General features: G+C 38.8%; 1 protein-coding gene across 6 annotated transcripts in view; it reads right to left on the bottom strand.

Moving 5' to 3' along the window:
* Sil1 (SIL1 nucleotide exchange factor) overlaps positions 1-17575 on the bottom strand; it is a 269715-nt gene that overhangs the window by 65877 nt on the left and 186263 nt on the right. For 5 of the 6 annotated variants that reach the window (XM_023703384.1, XM_023703385.1, XM_023703382.1 and 2 more), the window contains 2 exons: positions 11916-12107; positions 7469-7590 (listed from right to left, as the gene is read on the bottom strand). In XM_023703384.1, the coding sequence (XP_023559152.1) occupies positions 7469-7590; positions 11916-12107 (314 nt within the window). The remainder of the gene's footprint in view (positions 1-7468; positions 7591-11915; positions 12108-17575) is intronic. The other variant, XM_023703386.1, reaches the window with a different exon arrangement.

Here is a 17575-nt window from a genome sequence, read left to right as displayed (position 1 = left end):
TTAAGATAGATATATAGTTACATTCTCTTAATGAATAGAGGGATTTGTTCTAATAGTGTTTGTAAATAGGATATCATGTCCGCATCTTGTACAGCAAATAACCACTAGAAAGAATGTATGCAATGTGTTAATTATTGAAACTGTCCTACCAATTTGGTTTGAAACTGTTATCATTGCTATTTGTTTCTCAATAAAATTATGGAAAAAAAAAGAAAATCTGTAAGTAGGTGGTTCCAAAAACACTATCGGGACTAAACTATATTATAAAGCCCCCAGCTTCCTTCTTCTGTCTTTCCCCTCTATTAAGGAGGTTGGCTTTCGAACTTTATGCTTTTCACCTTGCTGGCCTAAGACAGCTGCTTCTCCAAGACAACTACAATCAAGGCAGGAAGAAGTCACCATGTATGCTTATTATCTTTCTTCTGATAGGAGAAAATCCTTCCCAGAAGCCTCCTAGTAAATAACTTTTAATATGTCATTGGTCAGAACTGGGTCACATGCCCATCCTGAAATCAATCAACATCCAGAGAGAAAAGGATTACCATGCTTACTTTAGACTATTCAGTATTTGTTTCTCAGTAGTGGAGGAAGGGGACCTTTCCCTAAACAGGCTACTGTGCTCACAATATCCACAGTCTTTAAAATACAGGAAAAAGGGATATGGTTTAGTATGTAACGATAGTGGAAATAAAAATCCATGGGACTTGGGCACCAATTTAGTGAAAGAGAATAAAGATTCAAATATCATTCATAAGTTTCAAGCTTGGAAGCTACAATAATTAGGATGCCAAAAGTATACAAAAATAGAATGTGGAAGGAAACACCTAATTTGCGAGAGAAACCATGAGCTAAACTTTCTTCTCCTTGAGTTTGAGGAAGAATCAAACAGTCTGGTACAGATGCAGGATAAGGCCTCAGAAGAAAGGTAAGACTAAAATGTAGATATTGGTGTCCATAATGAGATAGAGCTTGAAACCACAGTAATAGATAAAGACCATTAAAGGAGAAAATAAAAGAAAGAGCAAGACTGGAAGAATCTTTGTGAATAGATACAATTAGAAAACAGAGGATAACATAAAGGAAAGAAAATAATTCATTACAGACATCCCAAAACCAATGGTTTATGGTGACATGGCAGCCAAGAAGTTCTGTTTTCAAGAGAAAATAGTGGTCAACATTGTTGATTGCCTTTTAAAGAAATATCAATGATCCAAAAGTACTCTTGGAGGCCAGGGAGATGTCTCAGTAGAATAAGCGCTTCCCTGGCAAGTGCCAGGGCCTGAGTTCAATCCTTGGTTCTGAAAAAAAAAAAAAAAAAAAAAAACCTCTTGGAAAATTTCAGGGATATTGGGACAGAAACCATATTGTAGAACTACGGATTTAAGTACCTTAACATAACATACATGTACACCCATTTGTATTTTTTGTCTGCTCTTTCAAAACTTTGGATATGATGTGAAGGAAAACAGAGCTTAGCAGGCTAGAAGTGATAGCTAAGTTGGAGGGTAGGTCAGAGTCCGTGGACCAGTATCTTAAGAACAATGGTGGGCAAAGAGGAAAGAGCACAGAAAAAGGGAACAGTAAGAAACACTGATGGTAACACAAAACAGGAAGAGATGAAGAGTGTAGAACTTACAAAAAGAACAAGCACATTCAACAGCACATACAAAGATAAAAAGAGAATGGAGGTGGCTGGAGAACATTAGATATTGGGGACAGGGTTTGATCCCTGGCATCATATGCCAAACCATCCCCACCCCCTGGGTGGGCTGAGCTGGCAACCAAGTCCGGGTGTGGTGGCACACACCTGTAATCCCAGTGCTGGGGAGGCTGAAAACAGGAAGATCACTACAAGTGTGAGCTGCATAGTGAGACCCTGTACCAAATACATTAGAAAGAAAGAAAGAAAGAAAGAAGAAAGAAAGAAAGAAAGAAAGAAAGAAAGAAAGAAAGAAAGAAAGAAAAAAAGAGAAAAGAAAAGATAAAAGAAATATTGGGGAAAATGGGTAAAAGCTTAAAGATAACAGATAATAGAAATAATAAGAGTAAATGTCAATGGAATTATGAATGTTGTTCCCAACAAGCTCCAAAAAAGTTATCAGGAAGAGAGGAGGGTGAAGTTATAGATGAGCACTGAAATTCATCAAGGACTGTTCAAAACTAGAAACTGAAGGCCAACTGATATAGATGTGACACTGGCTAAATGGTTAAAAATTACAGGGTACCTTGGTTTATGAACTTAATTTGTTCTACAATTTAGAAAAAGAAGGCTACATTTGCATTTGTGTGAGAAAGATAGCAATGGCGTGCTCATCTCCCAATGCAGAGTTTGCAAGCAAAAACAAAATTTTGCCAAATGCTTCTGTTTGCAAACCAACTTGTTTGCAAACAAAAGTGTTTGAGTTACCACTGTAATTGGTAGAACTGTGCGCAGGCCACAACTAAGGACAACAAAATGCCAAAAAAGCATGCAGTAATGGGGTGCAAGGCTGGAAGAAAGACACATTCATTCTACAAAGGGATATGCATATCCCAAATCTGCCAAGGAAGTGCCAAGGACATTATCAAGGAGAAAGAGGTTAGAACTCAATCCTATCCTAGAGATTTGTCATTATGGAACACAACCTGTCTATGGCTGGGAGCACATGTACATCTCTTGTGGACTGAGTTTAGTTCCTTGACATTTTGACAATGTGGGAAAGTTCAAATAAAAGCACTATGTTCATGAACATTTATAAGCTCATGCAACTAACTGCACAATAATTCATGTATATGCATATGTGAGTATGAGAGATGGATGCAACAACACACACCCCCCAAAAAAATTGAGGCAAGAACATAAAAATGGCAAATTCAATGCTACCTGGGAGAGGCTCACCAGTTTCTTGATCATTTTAACTCCTAATAGCTAAACAATAAATATATTATATAGAGAGGTAAGAGGAAAGCAAAAGCAGGCAGTCAGATGACTCAGAAGTAAAATCAAAACTACATTACAAATTGTATGGTCTCTGAAACTCAGAAAGGGCCCAGGGAGATAGCTTAGTAGAATTAAATGCTTGCCTGGCAAGTTCAGGGTCCTGAGTTCAATCCCCAGTACCGAAAAAAAAATACACACACACACACACACACACACACACACACAAAGAAACTCACAGAAGACTTATCTGGGAGTCCAGAGATTCCTGGTAGGTCAGACTACAAACAGACACACACAGGTGCTATTGTAGGATGACATCAGGTCATAGAAGAGGTCAATGAAAATAATTTATTAAAGAAAGGAGAACACGGTTTTTAAAAAGAAACAAACTACAGGCAGCTATCCCTGTATACTCTTCTTAACCTGTCCTACACACAGGCAATCAGCAAAAGAAAATTAGTATGTGACCCATAATTGGGTGTGAATATCATTTACATAAAGCAGCAAACTATATTTCAGTGGCCATGCCAGAATTACATTTCTGTCATCTCTTGCTTCTTGATCTTAGAATAATTGCTTCATGTTTAATACTGAAAAAGAGAGTTCATTCACAGTTATGTGTGTAAAAGCCTTATTAGCAATTAACCCAGGTAAGCAAATAAACACCTTGCTGAAGTAGCACTATTAGCACCAAGAGATGTGGTAGAACATAAACAACTTAACAGAAAATGAAAAGAAAGGTTTTTGCTATAGAAGGAAATAAAACAAGAATTTCTCCATAATACAAAAGGACACATCATGATGAAAGTAATGATTTTGATACCATCTTATTATAGACAAGTATAAGATAAACATTTTCACAAGACAGATTATATAACATGTTATTTAATATTGAACTCTATGAATTGCACAGGATATATATTGTTCACAGTTAGCAAACTAAAAAGGTGAGGCTTGGCCAGGTGTGGTATGTAATCCTAGCACTCAGGAGGCTGAGGCAGGAGGATCATTGTGAGTTTGAGACCAACCTAGGTAACTGGGCTCTAGGCCAGCCTGAACTGCATAGGAAAAAACTGTCTCAAAAAAAAAAAAAAAAAAAAAGACAAAAATAAATAGGCGAAGCTGGCTTGGTTGCTTGTTTGTTTTCTTTCTTTCTCTTGCCCCCCCCCCCTTTTTTTTTGTCCCAGAAATCAAACACAGGACCTTGCACTTGCCAGGCAGAGCCTTGTGCCTTGTGCCACTGAGCTCTATCCCCAGCCCAAGGTGAGTCTCTCTTAGGAAGGTTGTCCATTCAAACACAGAGAAGTCCATGATTCCGTAGTGCTCATGATTCCTTGAGTGTTTTTTTTTTTTTTTTTTTTTTTTTTTTTTTTGGGGTTTTTTTTGCAGAACCGGGGATTGAATTCAGGCCCTTGCACTTGCCAGGGAAGCGCTTATTCCACTGAGCCATCTCCCCAGCCCCATTGAGTGTCTTTTTTACAAAGAACAGGCTTATCCAACTGTTGTGTATACACATGTGTGTAGTACATCTGTAGACACCTGAATGCTAAGAGCAGTTAAAGAGGTTCAGAGCCAACACTCAGAACAGCAAGAGTAAATAATGAATATCAGACTATAGCACTGAAACCTGCCTTTATGAACAGAAATATTCTTACCTTTTATGGAGTTCTTCTCTGAATAAAACATTGACATTTTCATCGTGTTTGGGAGCCTGCTGTTGGCTTCCAAAAGCTCTGGCACCGTAGCATGCTGTCACTGTAACAGCTCTCCAGTGAGCCATCAAAAACCCAGCTAGAACATTTTGAATACAGTAGTTTGCTTGCCATCAGAATGCTAAATTGCAATATTTTATATTTATCTCTATTCAAATTTTAGTGATGCTGCATAAATGTTAACATGGTCTTATGCTAATACAATCATAGAGAAGTTTTAATAACACCACCTATTGGAACAGCCTCTGGGTGACTTATGGTCTGCTAAGCAGGCCCCAATGCATGCTTCTCAAGTCACTTAGTTATTCTCCCTTAAGTGGGATATGATGTGAAGTTGCTACAAAGTTCACCCATGGTACATATTTCCAAAAGCAATGGCAAGCGATGGATAGGATAGCCCATTCAAATAAGGTAGAAATTATGTATTTTTTATTTTTTAATTGTTTTAGCTTTTCTGAGCATTTATTACAAGATCCTAAAACTTTCATTTTTTCTTCTCAACATCCTGCTCTGCAGCTTCCTTGGCTGTCTTCATCCAAATGTCAAAGAGCCAGGTGTTGGCACAGGCCATGCACAAACTGGCAAATGCCTTGAAGTTCTTTTCCTCCTCTATGATGACCCTGGCCTTCTCCTTCTTGGAGACATTCCTGATGGGCATCACAGGTCCTGGGTGGCCAATTTGAGTTCTTCAGCAGAGCTGTCTCCCTTTTTGGGGGCCGATGGCTTCCTGGGGAAGAGGATGAGTTTGGAGTGGTACTCTCTCAGCTGCTTCACATTGGCCTGCAGGGACTCAGTGTATTTGTTCCACTGCCTTGGGTCCAACAAGATGCCAATGATCTGGGCCACCTTCTTGTGAATACCGGCCACCCACAGGTCCTCCAGGCTGAAGCCCTGCTGGCTCAGATCTTGGTGTGGTAGCGCATCGTGGGACAGCACACGATGGGCCGGATGGGTCTGGACACCGGGCGCGGGCAATGCCACGTGCTTTTGCCTGCCAGGCCTTGCACCGGCAGATCTTCCTGGCTGGATGACTGAAATACATAGCCACACGCTGCTGCCAGGCCTTGTAAAAGTGGGGCTTCAGAATCATGCCATTCCAGCTGGGTACCATGGCCGCCTCTTAACGCCATGCATTGGCAAAATGGAAAGGCAGAAATTATTTTAAAAGGCAAAGATTTCCAAAAAGGATCTGGATAGAGCAAAGTTAATGTTTGATTTAGTTCATTTCTGGCTTAAGAAGCAAAAGGCAAGCTTTAGTAAGTTCTCAAGTATCTAAAGTTTATGGGGATAAGATCCTGGACTTCTCTGGGGCTGAAACTGCATCTAACAATGAAAAACTTGAAGATTCTCCACCTTCCTAATGGCTGCACCAATTTCCCTGGACTTCCTAGGAAGCTTCAGGATGTGAGACCAAAGAAAATAGAGTTACCCTGGAGGCCAGTGCTTGACTATCTATAATACAACCACAGAACAATTAGGGCCTCTCTTAGCTACTTTCTCTAGTTGCCAAGATAAAATATCCAACACCCAAAATTAGAGGAGGAAACGATTATTTAGTTCACAGTTTGCAGAAGTTTCAATGCATAATCAACTGGCTCTAAGGCAGGATGGCACATGGCAGAGGGGCAACTGTTCATGGCAGTGGAAGACAGAAAAAGCAACAAGGGAGAAAGACAAGACTCTTTTTGTCTTCTTATATGGTATACAGCCCACCCCTCAGGGTGGGTGTAGCACCCACACCCTTAAGCCTTGCCAAAACTGCCAAACCAATCAATAGACTGACTTACTAATCATATAATCTTAATCCCAGCATCACACACTCTACATTCAGCCACCTCTAAAAATCTCTATGACTTCATTAGGGTTTGTGGGGACACACAGACACAAATCACAACAGAGCCTAAAGATCAAGGCAGGCAGGACAAAGAAAACAAAAGCCTACTGTGCTCTCACCCCCTACTCACAGAGCAAATTTTTTGGCCTTCCTAGTTCAGCCATTTATTTTGCTATGAAAAGATGCTAAAATTCTTTCAACCTGAGAAGGCATCAGATTGAGAATCTAACTGAATAAAGATAAGCATAGATAAAAGGCAAAGGAAATCTCTTCAAAACAAAGCCTACCATGGTAAACATTCAAAATAATCTTTCTCCTGCAGCATCACAACCTCCACATCTAGGCAACGTAGCCCTAATATCACCAATTCTCTTGCAGCAAGTATCAGAATACTTTTTTCCTGTTTTAGAGGTAAAAATGATAGTAAGGAAGATTTTGAAAAATAGGAAGAATTACAGCATTCCAATAGACAAATGGCAGCAGGAAGATGTCTTGACCTTTTTAAGATGAGCAGAATGATGTGATGTTGCATCTTTCAAGACACAGTGTCCCCATTCCTTTTGCCTGACCAGTTTTCTAGCACAAATCCAAACTAATTGAAATTCTAAAGAATTCCCAACCCAGAGAGTACAATGACCTAACTGCATGTTGATTGGTTCCAGACACCTAGAAGACACATTCCCCTCAGAAGGCCTTCCTTGGTCAGGTTCATAATTTATTCATTTTCTACATGTAGATTTATGCCAGAAGGGAGTTTTGGTATTCTCCTCAATTACTACAATCTGTAGCTCATCTAATTTCTTATTAGCTTTTTACTAAAACAGAATATGACCTAGGGTCTGTTATGAAGGGGACAAAAAGTCATAGACAGTACTAACATGGGTGGTTTCACTGGTCTTACACTGAAATTTGGGTAGAGATGTGCACAGGTGCAAATTTAACCTTCTTCAAGCCAACTGGGCCACATTATCCAGCCAATGGACATCTGTCTATGCAGCTCACCTGGAAAAGGCAGCCCCCAGCACAAATGCAGCATACTCCTTCACCAGGGGCTCAGTGCTGTTTAGCCCATTGATCACCACTTGAAGACCCCCGAAGGACAGTAGGTCCTGCGCATTATCCATCTGTAACAAAAGTACAGCTTAGCATAGAACACCCATTAAGGAAAGGAAAAGCTTTTCTTTTTAAACTTTTTTTTTTTAATATTTATTTATTTATTTATTTATTTATTTATTTATTTATTATTTGTAAGGGGCGGGCCTGGCTGGCATGTGGTGCTGGGGACTGAACCGCGGTCCCTGTGTTTTGCTTAGCTTAGCTTGTTCTAAGTAGGTGCTTTAGACCACTGAGCCATCTCACCAGCCCCAGGAAAAGCTTTTCTGACAGTCTTTCCTAGTATCCAAAAACAAGTTTAAAGCCAAGTAAAAAGCAACAGTGTGGCCTTTCTGAGTAACTAGGAAAAGGTATGGAAAAACAAACTAAATTTTAAATAATCTTAAATGTGAGAAATCCTAATTCATATAACACACTTAAAAGTACCTGCGTGGGAACTAGCAGAAATGGCACCTAGCTATTGCTCATGCCAAACATGTCTTGAAAATTCTAATACCATAATGAGTCACAAAGCTTACCCCAAACATACAAGCTGTTAACACAAAGAGTCTGGTGTCATGAGCACCACTAAACGGTGCCATGCTTCCTGTTGATGTCCAAGCCCAATGGGGGCAGTGGAGGCAACAGACATTTTTAAAAAGCTGATTTTTAATTAGAAGCCAAGGATTATAAAAGAAGCCCTGTTGATGAGGAGGCAGGAGTGGGGGAGGGAATGATACAAGAGCACTAGGAGAATAACAATAGCACCCTTCTTTTCTAAGGTTGACTGAATCTGAGGATATTCATGATAAAATCTGCACGAAAGTCACTCTCACAAAGGCTTTAGTCTAGGCCTGTTCTTCTATCTAGTGAATACATATTGGACAGTACAGAGTATTTCTATCATTATGTAACTGGAATAAGCTGAATGACTTTAATATACTTAAACCATGAACCCAAGAGATGGTAAAAAGGTTTCACTATAATGAAATCAGTACTAAGTTACTATACTGGCTTCTTATACATCTCTAGGTTGACCTGTAATGGATATGATGATTTTTGTGGCACTTAGATTAATATTTTAAACTAGTATTACACTACCATTTTACTAATTAACTTACTAAATCCTATATTTATCTGTGAAAAAAAAAATCAAAATCTCTTCTTCTCTCTGTTCCCACTCAAAGCCTTCAGGTGAAGAGGAGAATAAGTGGTACATTAAGAAAAAAACAAAGGTAACTATGCCAACTACTTCCTACCTTTTAGGAGGAAAGGAAAGAAACAGAACACTGACAGGACAGTGAATGAATAGAAACAGAGAATGGGAGAGATGGGGGTAAATAATTAAGGGATCACACAAGGGACGGCAAATAATATTGCCCCAGGGTAGATAAGGCAGACAGAGGCTATTTCTCATAAATAACTCACAAAGTGTTTTCTATATACAACGTTTTGCTTTTCACATAGTTTATTTTAATAATTCAAATATGGCCACAAGGAATCCTTGGATAGATCCAGTTCAGGTCCTTGAAGCCCATGGTACCTTAACCTCCATTTAGTGAAAATGGGAATGGGAATGGACGGAGAAGTTCCTGCCTAGAAAAGTTCAAACTTCCTTAAAGTTAACACTTAGTACTCCAATTCCCCATCACAACTGGAAATCTGGGCTACACTGTGTCTTCTACAAATTCCCAGTAAAACCATAATTTAGCACTATTACTTGGCAGCCTAAGCCAGCCCAAGTCAAGGCATTTAGACTTCATAATGGCAATGACCCAGGCATTCATGACCCTCTGTCAACACAGTGACCTGTGAAAATATAATGGGATGTCACCTATGAGATGACACACTGCCAGTGACCAAAAGACCTGCAGAGGGTCATGGGGGGTGGGGCACTAGCCCAAGCTTCCTATGTACTCATTCTCTCCTGAGCTCGCTAAGTTTTCTCTCTAGTTCCTTTGGCCTTTCATGTGAAACTAAAGCAAGAGGCTATTGAAACCTGACACCCAAAGGTCCATCCCTCTCTGTTAAGATGAAAAAATAAGTAAATAAAAGCTGTCAACATCAGAGTAAGAGGAGCCGGCCAATAACCCCTAGGGTCCTTAATACCTTAAATATCTCTAACAGAAAAGCTGTGGGAGTTTTTGTTGGGGAAAGAGAATCTAGATTTGTTTTTTCTCTAAGAGGATCACAGTCCTGCTATGTAAGACCTGAGGAAAAGTTATAAGCAGAGAAAGAAGATGAAGAGGCTGCCCCATAATTCCTGCAGATACACTGCACACTCTTCTGTCACCACAGAAGCTAACAAGATCCTAAACAAAGAAAAGAAAAAGTCTTTTAGTCAGTTTATAGAGAACAGGAACACTATCATGTATGGGGGACAGTAAAGATCTATGCCTAGATAAAGATCTCAAACAAGCCTTTGATTATGATTACACAGCTTCCTGGGCCACCATCATGCCCAGCCTGTATTACTGCAAGAGCCTCCTAGCTGGCCTCTGCTTCTACCCATGCCCCCCATCTCCAGCCTCACATTCAGTATAGTAACTGGAGGGATCCTCTATAAAGTATGTCAGATCCTGTCATTCTGCTTGACCCTACAATCTCACACCTTTCTATGGTCTATGAATCCTCTATGTTCTTCCCATTAGCTCTAAGATTCATCTGCTTTTCCTCTCTTTTATCTCAGTGCTGCCATACAGACTTCCTTGTGGTTTCTCAAACAACAATGCATACTCCCCAGTCAGGACTGCTGTTCTTGCAGTGCCTCTTGCTTGAGATGCTCCTTTGACACCATCAATTCCTACTCTGCTTTGCTTTTTGCTTTTTTGTAGTACTTATCACCTTCAAACATATTGTTCATAATTTATTTATTAGGTATCTCTGTCTCTCTGACTCTACTAAAAGACAAGATCCAATTTTGCTTATAGAAGTATCTCAAGTGCTCTAAATAGCACTGGGGTTTAGCAGGCAATCAATAAATTCATTTGAAACCCTATCTCAAAACAAAGAACAAAAATCCAATTAATATTGGTACCTATTCATAAGCCAACTGTAAAAATCAACAAATTAATATATACAAAGCAGCCAAGCATGGTGGTATACCTCTGTAATCTCAACACTTGGGAGGCTGAGGCAGGAGATGAATATGAGTTTTATCTACTACTCCCCCACTCCTTGTAACTGTGCTCTAGTCACCCCAATCTCTTTTTCTTTTTCTTTTTTCTTTTTTTTGCGGAACCGGGGATTGAACTCAGGCCCTTGGCACTTGCCAAGGAAGCACTTATTCCACTGAGCCATCTCCCCGGCCCTTATTTTTTTTATTTTAGTACAGGGCCTACAGGGTCTCACTACATAGATCGGACTCATAGTGTTCTGCCTGTATTCAGCCTCCCAAGAGCTGGTATTACAGGCACACACCACCACGCCCAGTCTTTTCTCTTTTTCTTTTTCTTTTGTGTACTGGGAATCGAACTCAGGAACTTGTGCTTGCCAGGCAGGTGCTTGTGCTGCTAAGCTATGTCCCCAGCCCTAGTCACCCTAATCTTTCCCAGGCCTTCCATCTCACCAAGTTCTTCTCTTGTCCCCAGAATTTTTACACATGCTATTTACTTTGATCAGAATGCTCTAATACAAGGACTGGCAAGTTTTTCCTAATAAACCTGACAGTAACTATTTTTGACTTTGTGGGCCATAGGTTCCTCACACAACTACTTAACTCTGTCCCTACAGCATGAAAATAGTTACAAGTAACAAAGAGGAGTGACTGTATCCCAATAAAACTTTATTTACAAGTACAGTCTTCCAGCCAGATTTGCCCAAGAGTATCAGTTTGTTCTAGATAACTAGAACAGAGGGTTATCTCCCTTATTATCTGGAAAACTCCCAACCAGTCTTACATGCTCAGCCTAATGGCACATCCTCTGAGAAACCTCCCATTTTGCCCCTGACTAGGTCATAAGTTTCCTCTCTGGAGCCCTTATCACAGTCTTCAAGTATTTCATTGTGCCAATTTGTTCAACTATTCATTTTTTGTTTCCTTTTCCAAGCTATAAGCTACATAGGTCAGAGACTACAGCTATTTTACCTCTACATATCATCAGTGTTAAAACAAAACAAAAACAAAGAGAAGGAACATAGCAAGTGAAAAAGAGGCTTACTTTGGCTTCTAAGAATGTATCTGTTAAAAAAAAAAAGGATGTATCTGTTAAAATAGACACTGGCCTCCATTGAAAACAGCCTATGCCTTAGGAGAAAAAGAAAGAAGCTGATGTTATTTTCTCAGGCCTTAGGGCAAGAGGGTTATTTTTGGAGCTGTTAATTAAAAGTCAGACTTGTGGACAAAGAAGTATAATACCTGATGGACATAATACTCGAGATCAAAGAGTGCAGCAATTTTCTCTTCTAGGCTGGAGCTGGAACTGTTGAACTTGTTGATCAGCCGTACCATAATCTGCATGTCAGTCTCAATGACAACATTCAGCTCATTAAACTCCTTCTTTAGCTCCTCAATTGGCCGGAAGAGCCGCTTTACCTCAGCCTTCCTTGCCTAAGGAGAGTGACAATGAGTGGATTAATTGGAGACATAACTCTAAGACTTGTATGGTCTACCATGGATACCCTTCCTAAAGAACTAATCCTGGTATTTTCTAAGATGTTCAGAGCAAAAAAGCCTTCAGAATCTATCCATATTGACCTCTGCTCCAAAAGCATACTTAAGATTTTCTCAGGTTCACTTATTTGAGTCTGAGTGTCAGTGTTCAGGAAGAATGCAAAGTCATCTTGTTGTAATCACTGAGGTCAAGGAAAGTTTTGCCAGCTTCCCTTAAACTCCTCATCTCCTGTGGGGGATAGCTGTGGTCTCTGTTAAAATAACCCACATCATGGTTCTGTACCTTCCACAATCAGAGAGGATCTTGGTCTTGTCCCACTCAACTGAGCAACATTTTAGGGAGACCTGGATATAGGAAACTGGGTAAGAGCTGTCAGAGCAGGAGCAATTTGCTGATGAAAATTAAATCACTGTCATTACTGTCTAAGCACAGGTGTACAATTTGTTCAAATGTTTGAAATGGCTAAATGACTGTATGTACTATACTCAAATCTCAAACAATTTTCTTTCAATCCCTCCCCACCCCACATACATATAAAGCCTTTTTAAATGAAGTTATTTTGGAAGTAAATAAAAGACTTTAATTGGATATTTTATACATGTGGCACTCTGTTTTGCTCCTAATTTTGGAGGATAGTGCTTATAAAGAGAGTCTAAAAGGTCACTGTGGTTTACGTATCTATCTTCCAAGAAAAATCAAAAGGCAAGAATGTTTATAAAAAGCAAGATGATGAGCAGCTGTCAGCTTCAAATTGCTCATGTATTACCTATGGATTTCTCTCCCCAGTTACAAGCTTTCTATAAAAATACCAAGCAAAGAAATGAATCAGACTCTCTTTAAAGACTGAGTTCCTAACAGAGCAATCACAGCTATAGGGTGCCACATCCTGATTCTCTGGATAAAACAATGTTGCTAGAGGATGGCTGGATGGCTGCCAAAACCAGGCACAGTGGCCTTGGAAAGCTGAGTCACTTTCTAGAGCTACTGAAGATAGGCAAGTGAGCAGGATAAGGAACTAGTGACTGCCTCACAAAATTGTTGGTGCCTGGCCCTAAGAAGACCTTTTTGTGAGGAAGGAGGAGGGAGAGATGGAGAAGAAGGAGGGGGAGAAGAAGGACAGGGAAGTTTAGCATTATGTAACACAGCAACCATTGTTGAATTCCTATTACTCTGTTTAGCAAAATCTTTTTTGTTTTCTTTTTTTGATACCAGGATCAAATTCAGGACCTTGTGGTTGTGAGGCAGATGCTTAAGCCTCTGAGCTACATCCCTGGCCCTGTTTAGTGAAACCTTGTATCACTTCTAATGTTGTTTTTTTTTTTTTTCTATCACTATTTTGTATTCTTTTGTTAAGCAATAGGCAAATCATGTAGATTAAATTTCAGTAAAAGGCAAGATACCATCTCTAAACTATCAGATCAAGCTATAAAGCTTAAGTATGACCACCAAGCAACTCCACTGTGCAACCTCCTAATACATAACTGCACCTTATCCTCTTGCTCTGCTCCTTTATTTATCTATAATTTATGTATTTGGTACAGGGTCTTACTACACAGCTTGAACTCGTGGTGATCCTCCTGTTTTCAACCTCCTCAGTGCTGAGATTACAGGCGTGTGCCACCACGACCAGACTCGCTGCCAGCTAGGCACACCCTGGGGCAGGGCTGGCATGGCATGTGTTGCTGGGGATGGAACCATGGTCCCTGCGCTTGCCTAAGTAGGTGCTTAGTCCACTGAGCTACCTCAGTGGCCCTTTGCTCCCTCTTATCCTTGTGTCCTAGTAACCATTAATTTGTTTTTCATATCTGTAATTCTGACATTTGGAGACTGTTATATAAATGGAACCACAGTCTGCAGCCTTCTAAATTTGACTTCCTTCATTGAGTATAATGCCCTTGAGATCTACCCAAATTAATGTATACATCAATAGTTCATCTCTATTTACTGCTAAATAGTGTTCCTTCATGCAGATGCAGTTTGTCTAACCAAGTGCTGAACAACATTTGCATTGTTTCTAGGTTTTGGCTAATAACATAACATTTGTATATAGGATTTTGTTTAAACAAAACAAAATGGGATAAATGGGACCTAAAGTGTAGGTTATATGATAAACATATCTTTTGTTTTATAAGAAACTGTCACCCATTTTTTCAGAGTGGCACTACTATTTTACATTTTCATTGACAATATGAGATTTTGTTTATATCTTTGTCAGTTTTGGGTATTATCATCATTTTTATGTACTGTAACAGATAAATGCTGATATCTTCTTGTGGATTTAATGTGAATTTGTCTAATGGCTAATAATAACATCTTTTCATGTGCTTATCTGCCATCCGCATATTCTTTCTGGTGAAATACATGTTTGTGTCCTTTGCCCAGTTTTAAAATAAACTGTAGGGGTTTTTTAATGTTCAATTTTAACAATTCTTTATGTATTCTAGATGCAAGGCCTTTGTCAGATACAGATAGTCCTACCTTTGCACAGAGCTGAAACATACCAATTTCAAATATCACAATTTAAATAACACCAATCTCCCATGACTTTAATTTTAGTTACATAATACATTAACTGTATGAAATACTAACAGTGCTGCTAACTCCTTAGTTCCAGAGTCACTACATAATTTAAATGTCCAGCAGCAGCAGCAGCAGCAGCAGCAGCAACTGATCATATGATTTCAAAGTTTGCCAGAGATTGGTTAATGGGCATCTATCATTCATTTCATAAGCAGATGCAAAAAGTACAGTTACATAGCATCCTTATCTCCCAGTTGTGAACACATACAACATTTCACAAAAGTAGATAATCAAAAGAGAGAATTGCCTATAATCCCAGCATTTAGTAAGGCTGATACAGGAGGATCACCATGAGTTCAAGGCCAGTCTGGGCTACATAATGAGTCCAAAACCAGCTTGAACTACATAGCAAGACCCTGTTTCTACACAGGGAGGGAAGAAGGGAGGGAGGGAGGGAGGGAGGGGGGAAAGGGAGAGAGGGAGAGATAAAGGGAGAGAGGGAGAGGGAGAACTGGCTACCAAGATGAAAGTACAACAAAAAATGAGAAGTGGTAACTCTATCAGTAAAATTCAAATAGAACATACATGGAATTTTAGAATAAAGACTGGATCACAGAAATGTTGGCACTAATGCTGTTTAATAAACTCTAGAAGTACAGCCAAAGAAACTTAGCAAAGGCATACCTCCAAACATAAATTTAAAAAGTAAAGGATGAAGTGACACTGGCAAAAACTTCATATTATAGGAACTCTGAGAATTTTCACAACACAGAAAACACAATGGATAAAAGGTTAGAAGCTGATCTACTCACAGAAGGGAGCACCAAGACCCGAGAAAAGATGTTTGCTTCATGTCAAGTTATACAATGAAAAGCTAAGCATTATCCAATCTATTCTCTGACAAGATTTTTTCCCAAAGAAATAAAAACTTCAATGTTTTTAGTGTTTTAAATTACAATATACTACCATAAATATTGTTATTTCAACTTTTTCATTTCTGTGTACACTTATAACTGATAACAAGGTATTTTTTAATGTTTGGCAAAATATTTTAAATGTCATGAAACAACCATGATTTTTCTTTTGTTAAAGATTCCTTTGCAGAGTTTCAGCTTGCATAGTCATTTTTATGGTTCCATGTGATAACAAAGTGAAGACTGCTGGTATATAGTTTCTGAATATTTCCTCCTCTGACTTATCCTTCCAATGACTTATCAGGATCTTTCATAGAAAAAAAATGGTTTTAATTTGGTAGAGTCTAGTTATTTGTTTGTTTTTTGTTTTCTTCTTTTAAGGACTGTGTATTTTGCGTCATATCTTAAGAACTCCAACTGGTTCTAATTTGCAGAGAGTCCCTAGTTCTAAAAGGTTTGTTTTCTTTTTTAATTTTAAATTCTACATTTAAATCTACAGTTTTGAACTAATTTTTTAGTGGGGTGTGAGGTTTAGGTCACAGTTCATTGTTTTGCTTATAGACATTTACTGTTTGTTGAAAAGACTCTTATTGAATTGCTTTTGCCCTTCTATCAAAAATCAGTTTAGATGTATTAGTGTGGGTCTATTTCTGGCTTCTATTTCATTTCACTAACATATAGTTTTTCTTTCCATCAATACCACATTATGTTGATTACTATAGCTGTAAAGTAAGTTTTAAAATCAAGTAGAGGGATTTCTCCCACCTTACTATACTGTTTTCAAAATTGTCTTAGTGCCTTCCTTGCTTTTGCTGTCTTCTATCTGCCATGAACAGCTGCTCCTCTGTGATGCCCTCTGCCACCCCGCTCTACCTTGGAGGCAGCTGACTATGGACTGAAACCTCTGCAAACTATGAGCCAAATAAACCTGTCCTTCATTAAAAAAATACATATATTTTAGCTATTAGGGTTACTTCATCTTTCTTTTTTTTTTTATAATGCTTTTTTTTATTTTTTTTTTAATTTATTTGAGAGAGAGAGAGAGAGAGAGAGAGAGAGAGAGAGAGAGAGGTGTGTGTGTGTGGCCAGCTCAACCCACCAGGGGGCGAGGCTGGCTGGCATGTGGTGCTGGGGATTGAACCGCGGTCCCTGATGCTTTGCCAAGCTAGTTCCAAGTAGGTGCTTTAGACCACTGAGCCATCTCTCCAGCCCCATACTTCATCTTTCTATATAAGCTTCAGAATAAACTTACCTATGTGTATTTAAAAAATCCTCCTGGGATTTTAATCAGTACTGCATTTAAACCTATAGATCCCTTGGGGGGAATTGACATTTTTACTGCTCCAGTCTTTCAATCCATGTACACACTATGTCTCCATTTATTTAAGTCTTTGATTTAATTTCATCATCATCTTTTATAAACATATATGATTTTCATCACACAAATCTTAGACATGTTTTGTTGAATTTATTCCTCAGTATTCTACCTCAAAGAGGAGTATAAATGGTATTTTAGGAGATTTTTGTTTGTATTTTTGAGACAGGGACTTGCTATGTAGTTTAGGCTGGCTTCGAACTTGCAGTGATTCTCTTACCTCAGCCTTCCACTGAAATTGCATGGCATGAACTTGTGTTTTTAATTTCAATTTCCACATATTCACTGCTTGTATAAAAAAACACAACCAATTAGGGTTGTTTTTATATTCTGTCACCTAGCTGAATTCACTTACTAATTGTAGAAGGTAGATTTATGCATTTGGAGGTTCTTTGGGACATATAGATAGAAAATTTATACCATTTATAGAAATAGTTGTATCTCTCCCTTTCCAATCTATGTAAAAATGTTTGGAGACTTTCCTACTATTTATGTTTCTAGTTTGATTTCAGAGACTATAATCAATAGTGTTGACTTAATTTGTTGCAATTTTTTATAACCCAAGTTATATTAGTTTTATAACTAATTATAAATT

Source organism: Octodon degus, unplaced genomic scaffold (genome assembly GCF_000260255.1).
Source record: "Octodon degus isolate 3935 unplaced genomic scaffold, OctDeg1.0 scaffold00169, whole genome shotgun sequence".
In the NCBI taxonomy this organism is placed as follows: domain Eukaryota; kingdom Metazoa; phylum Chordata; class Mammalia; order Rodentia; family Octodontidae; genus Octodon; species Octodon degus.
This window is presented reverse-complemented; position numbering and strand designations above follow the sequence as displayed.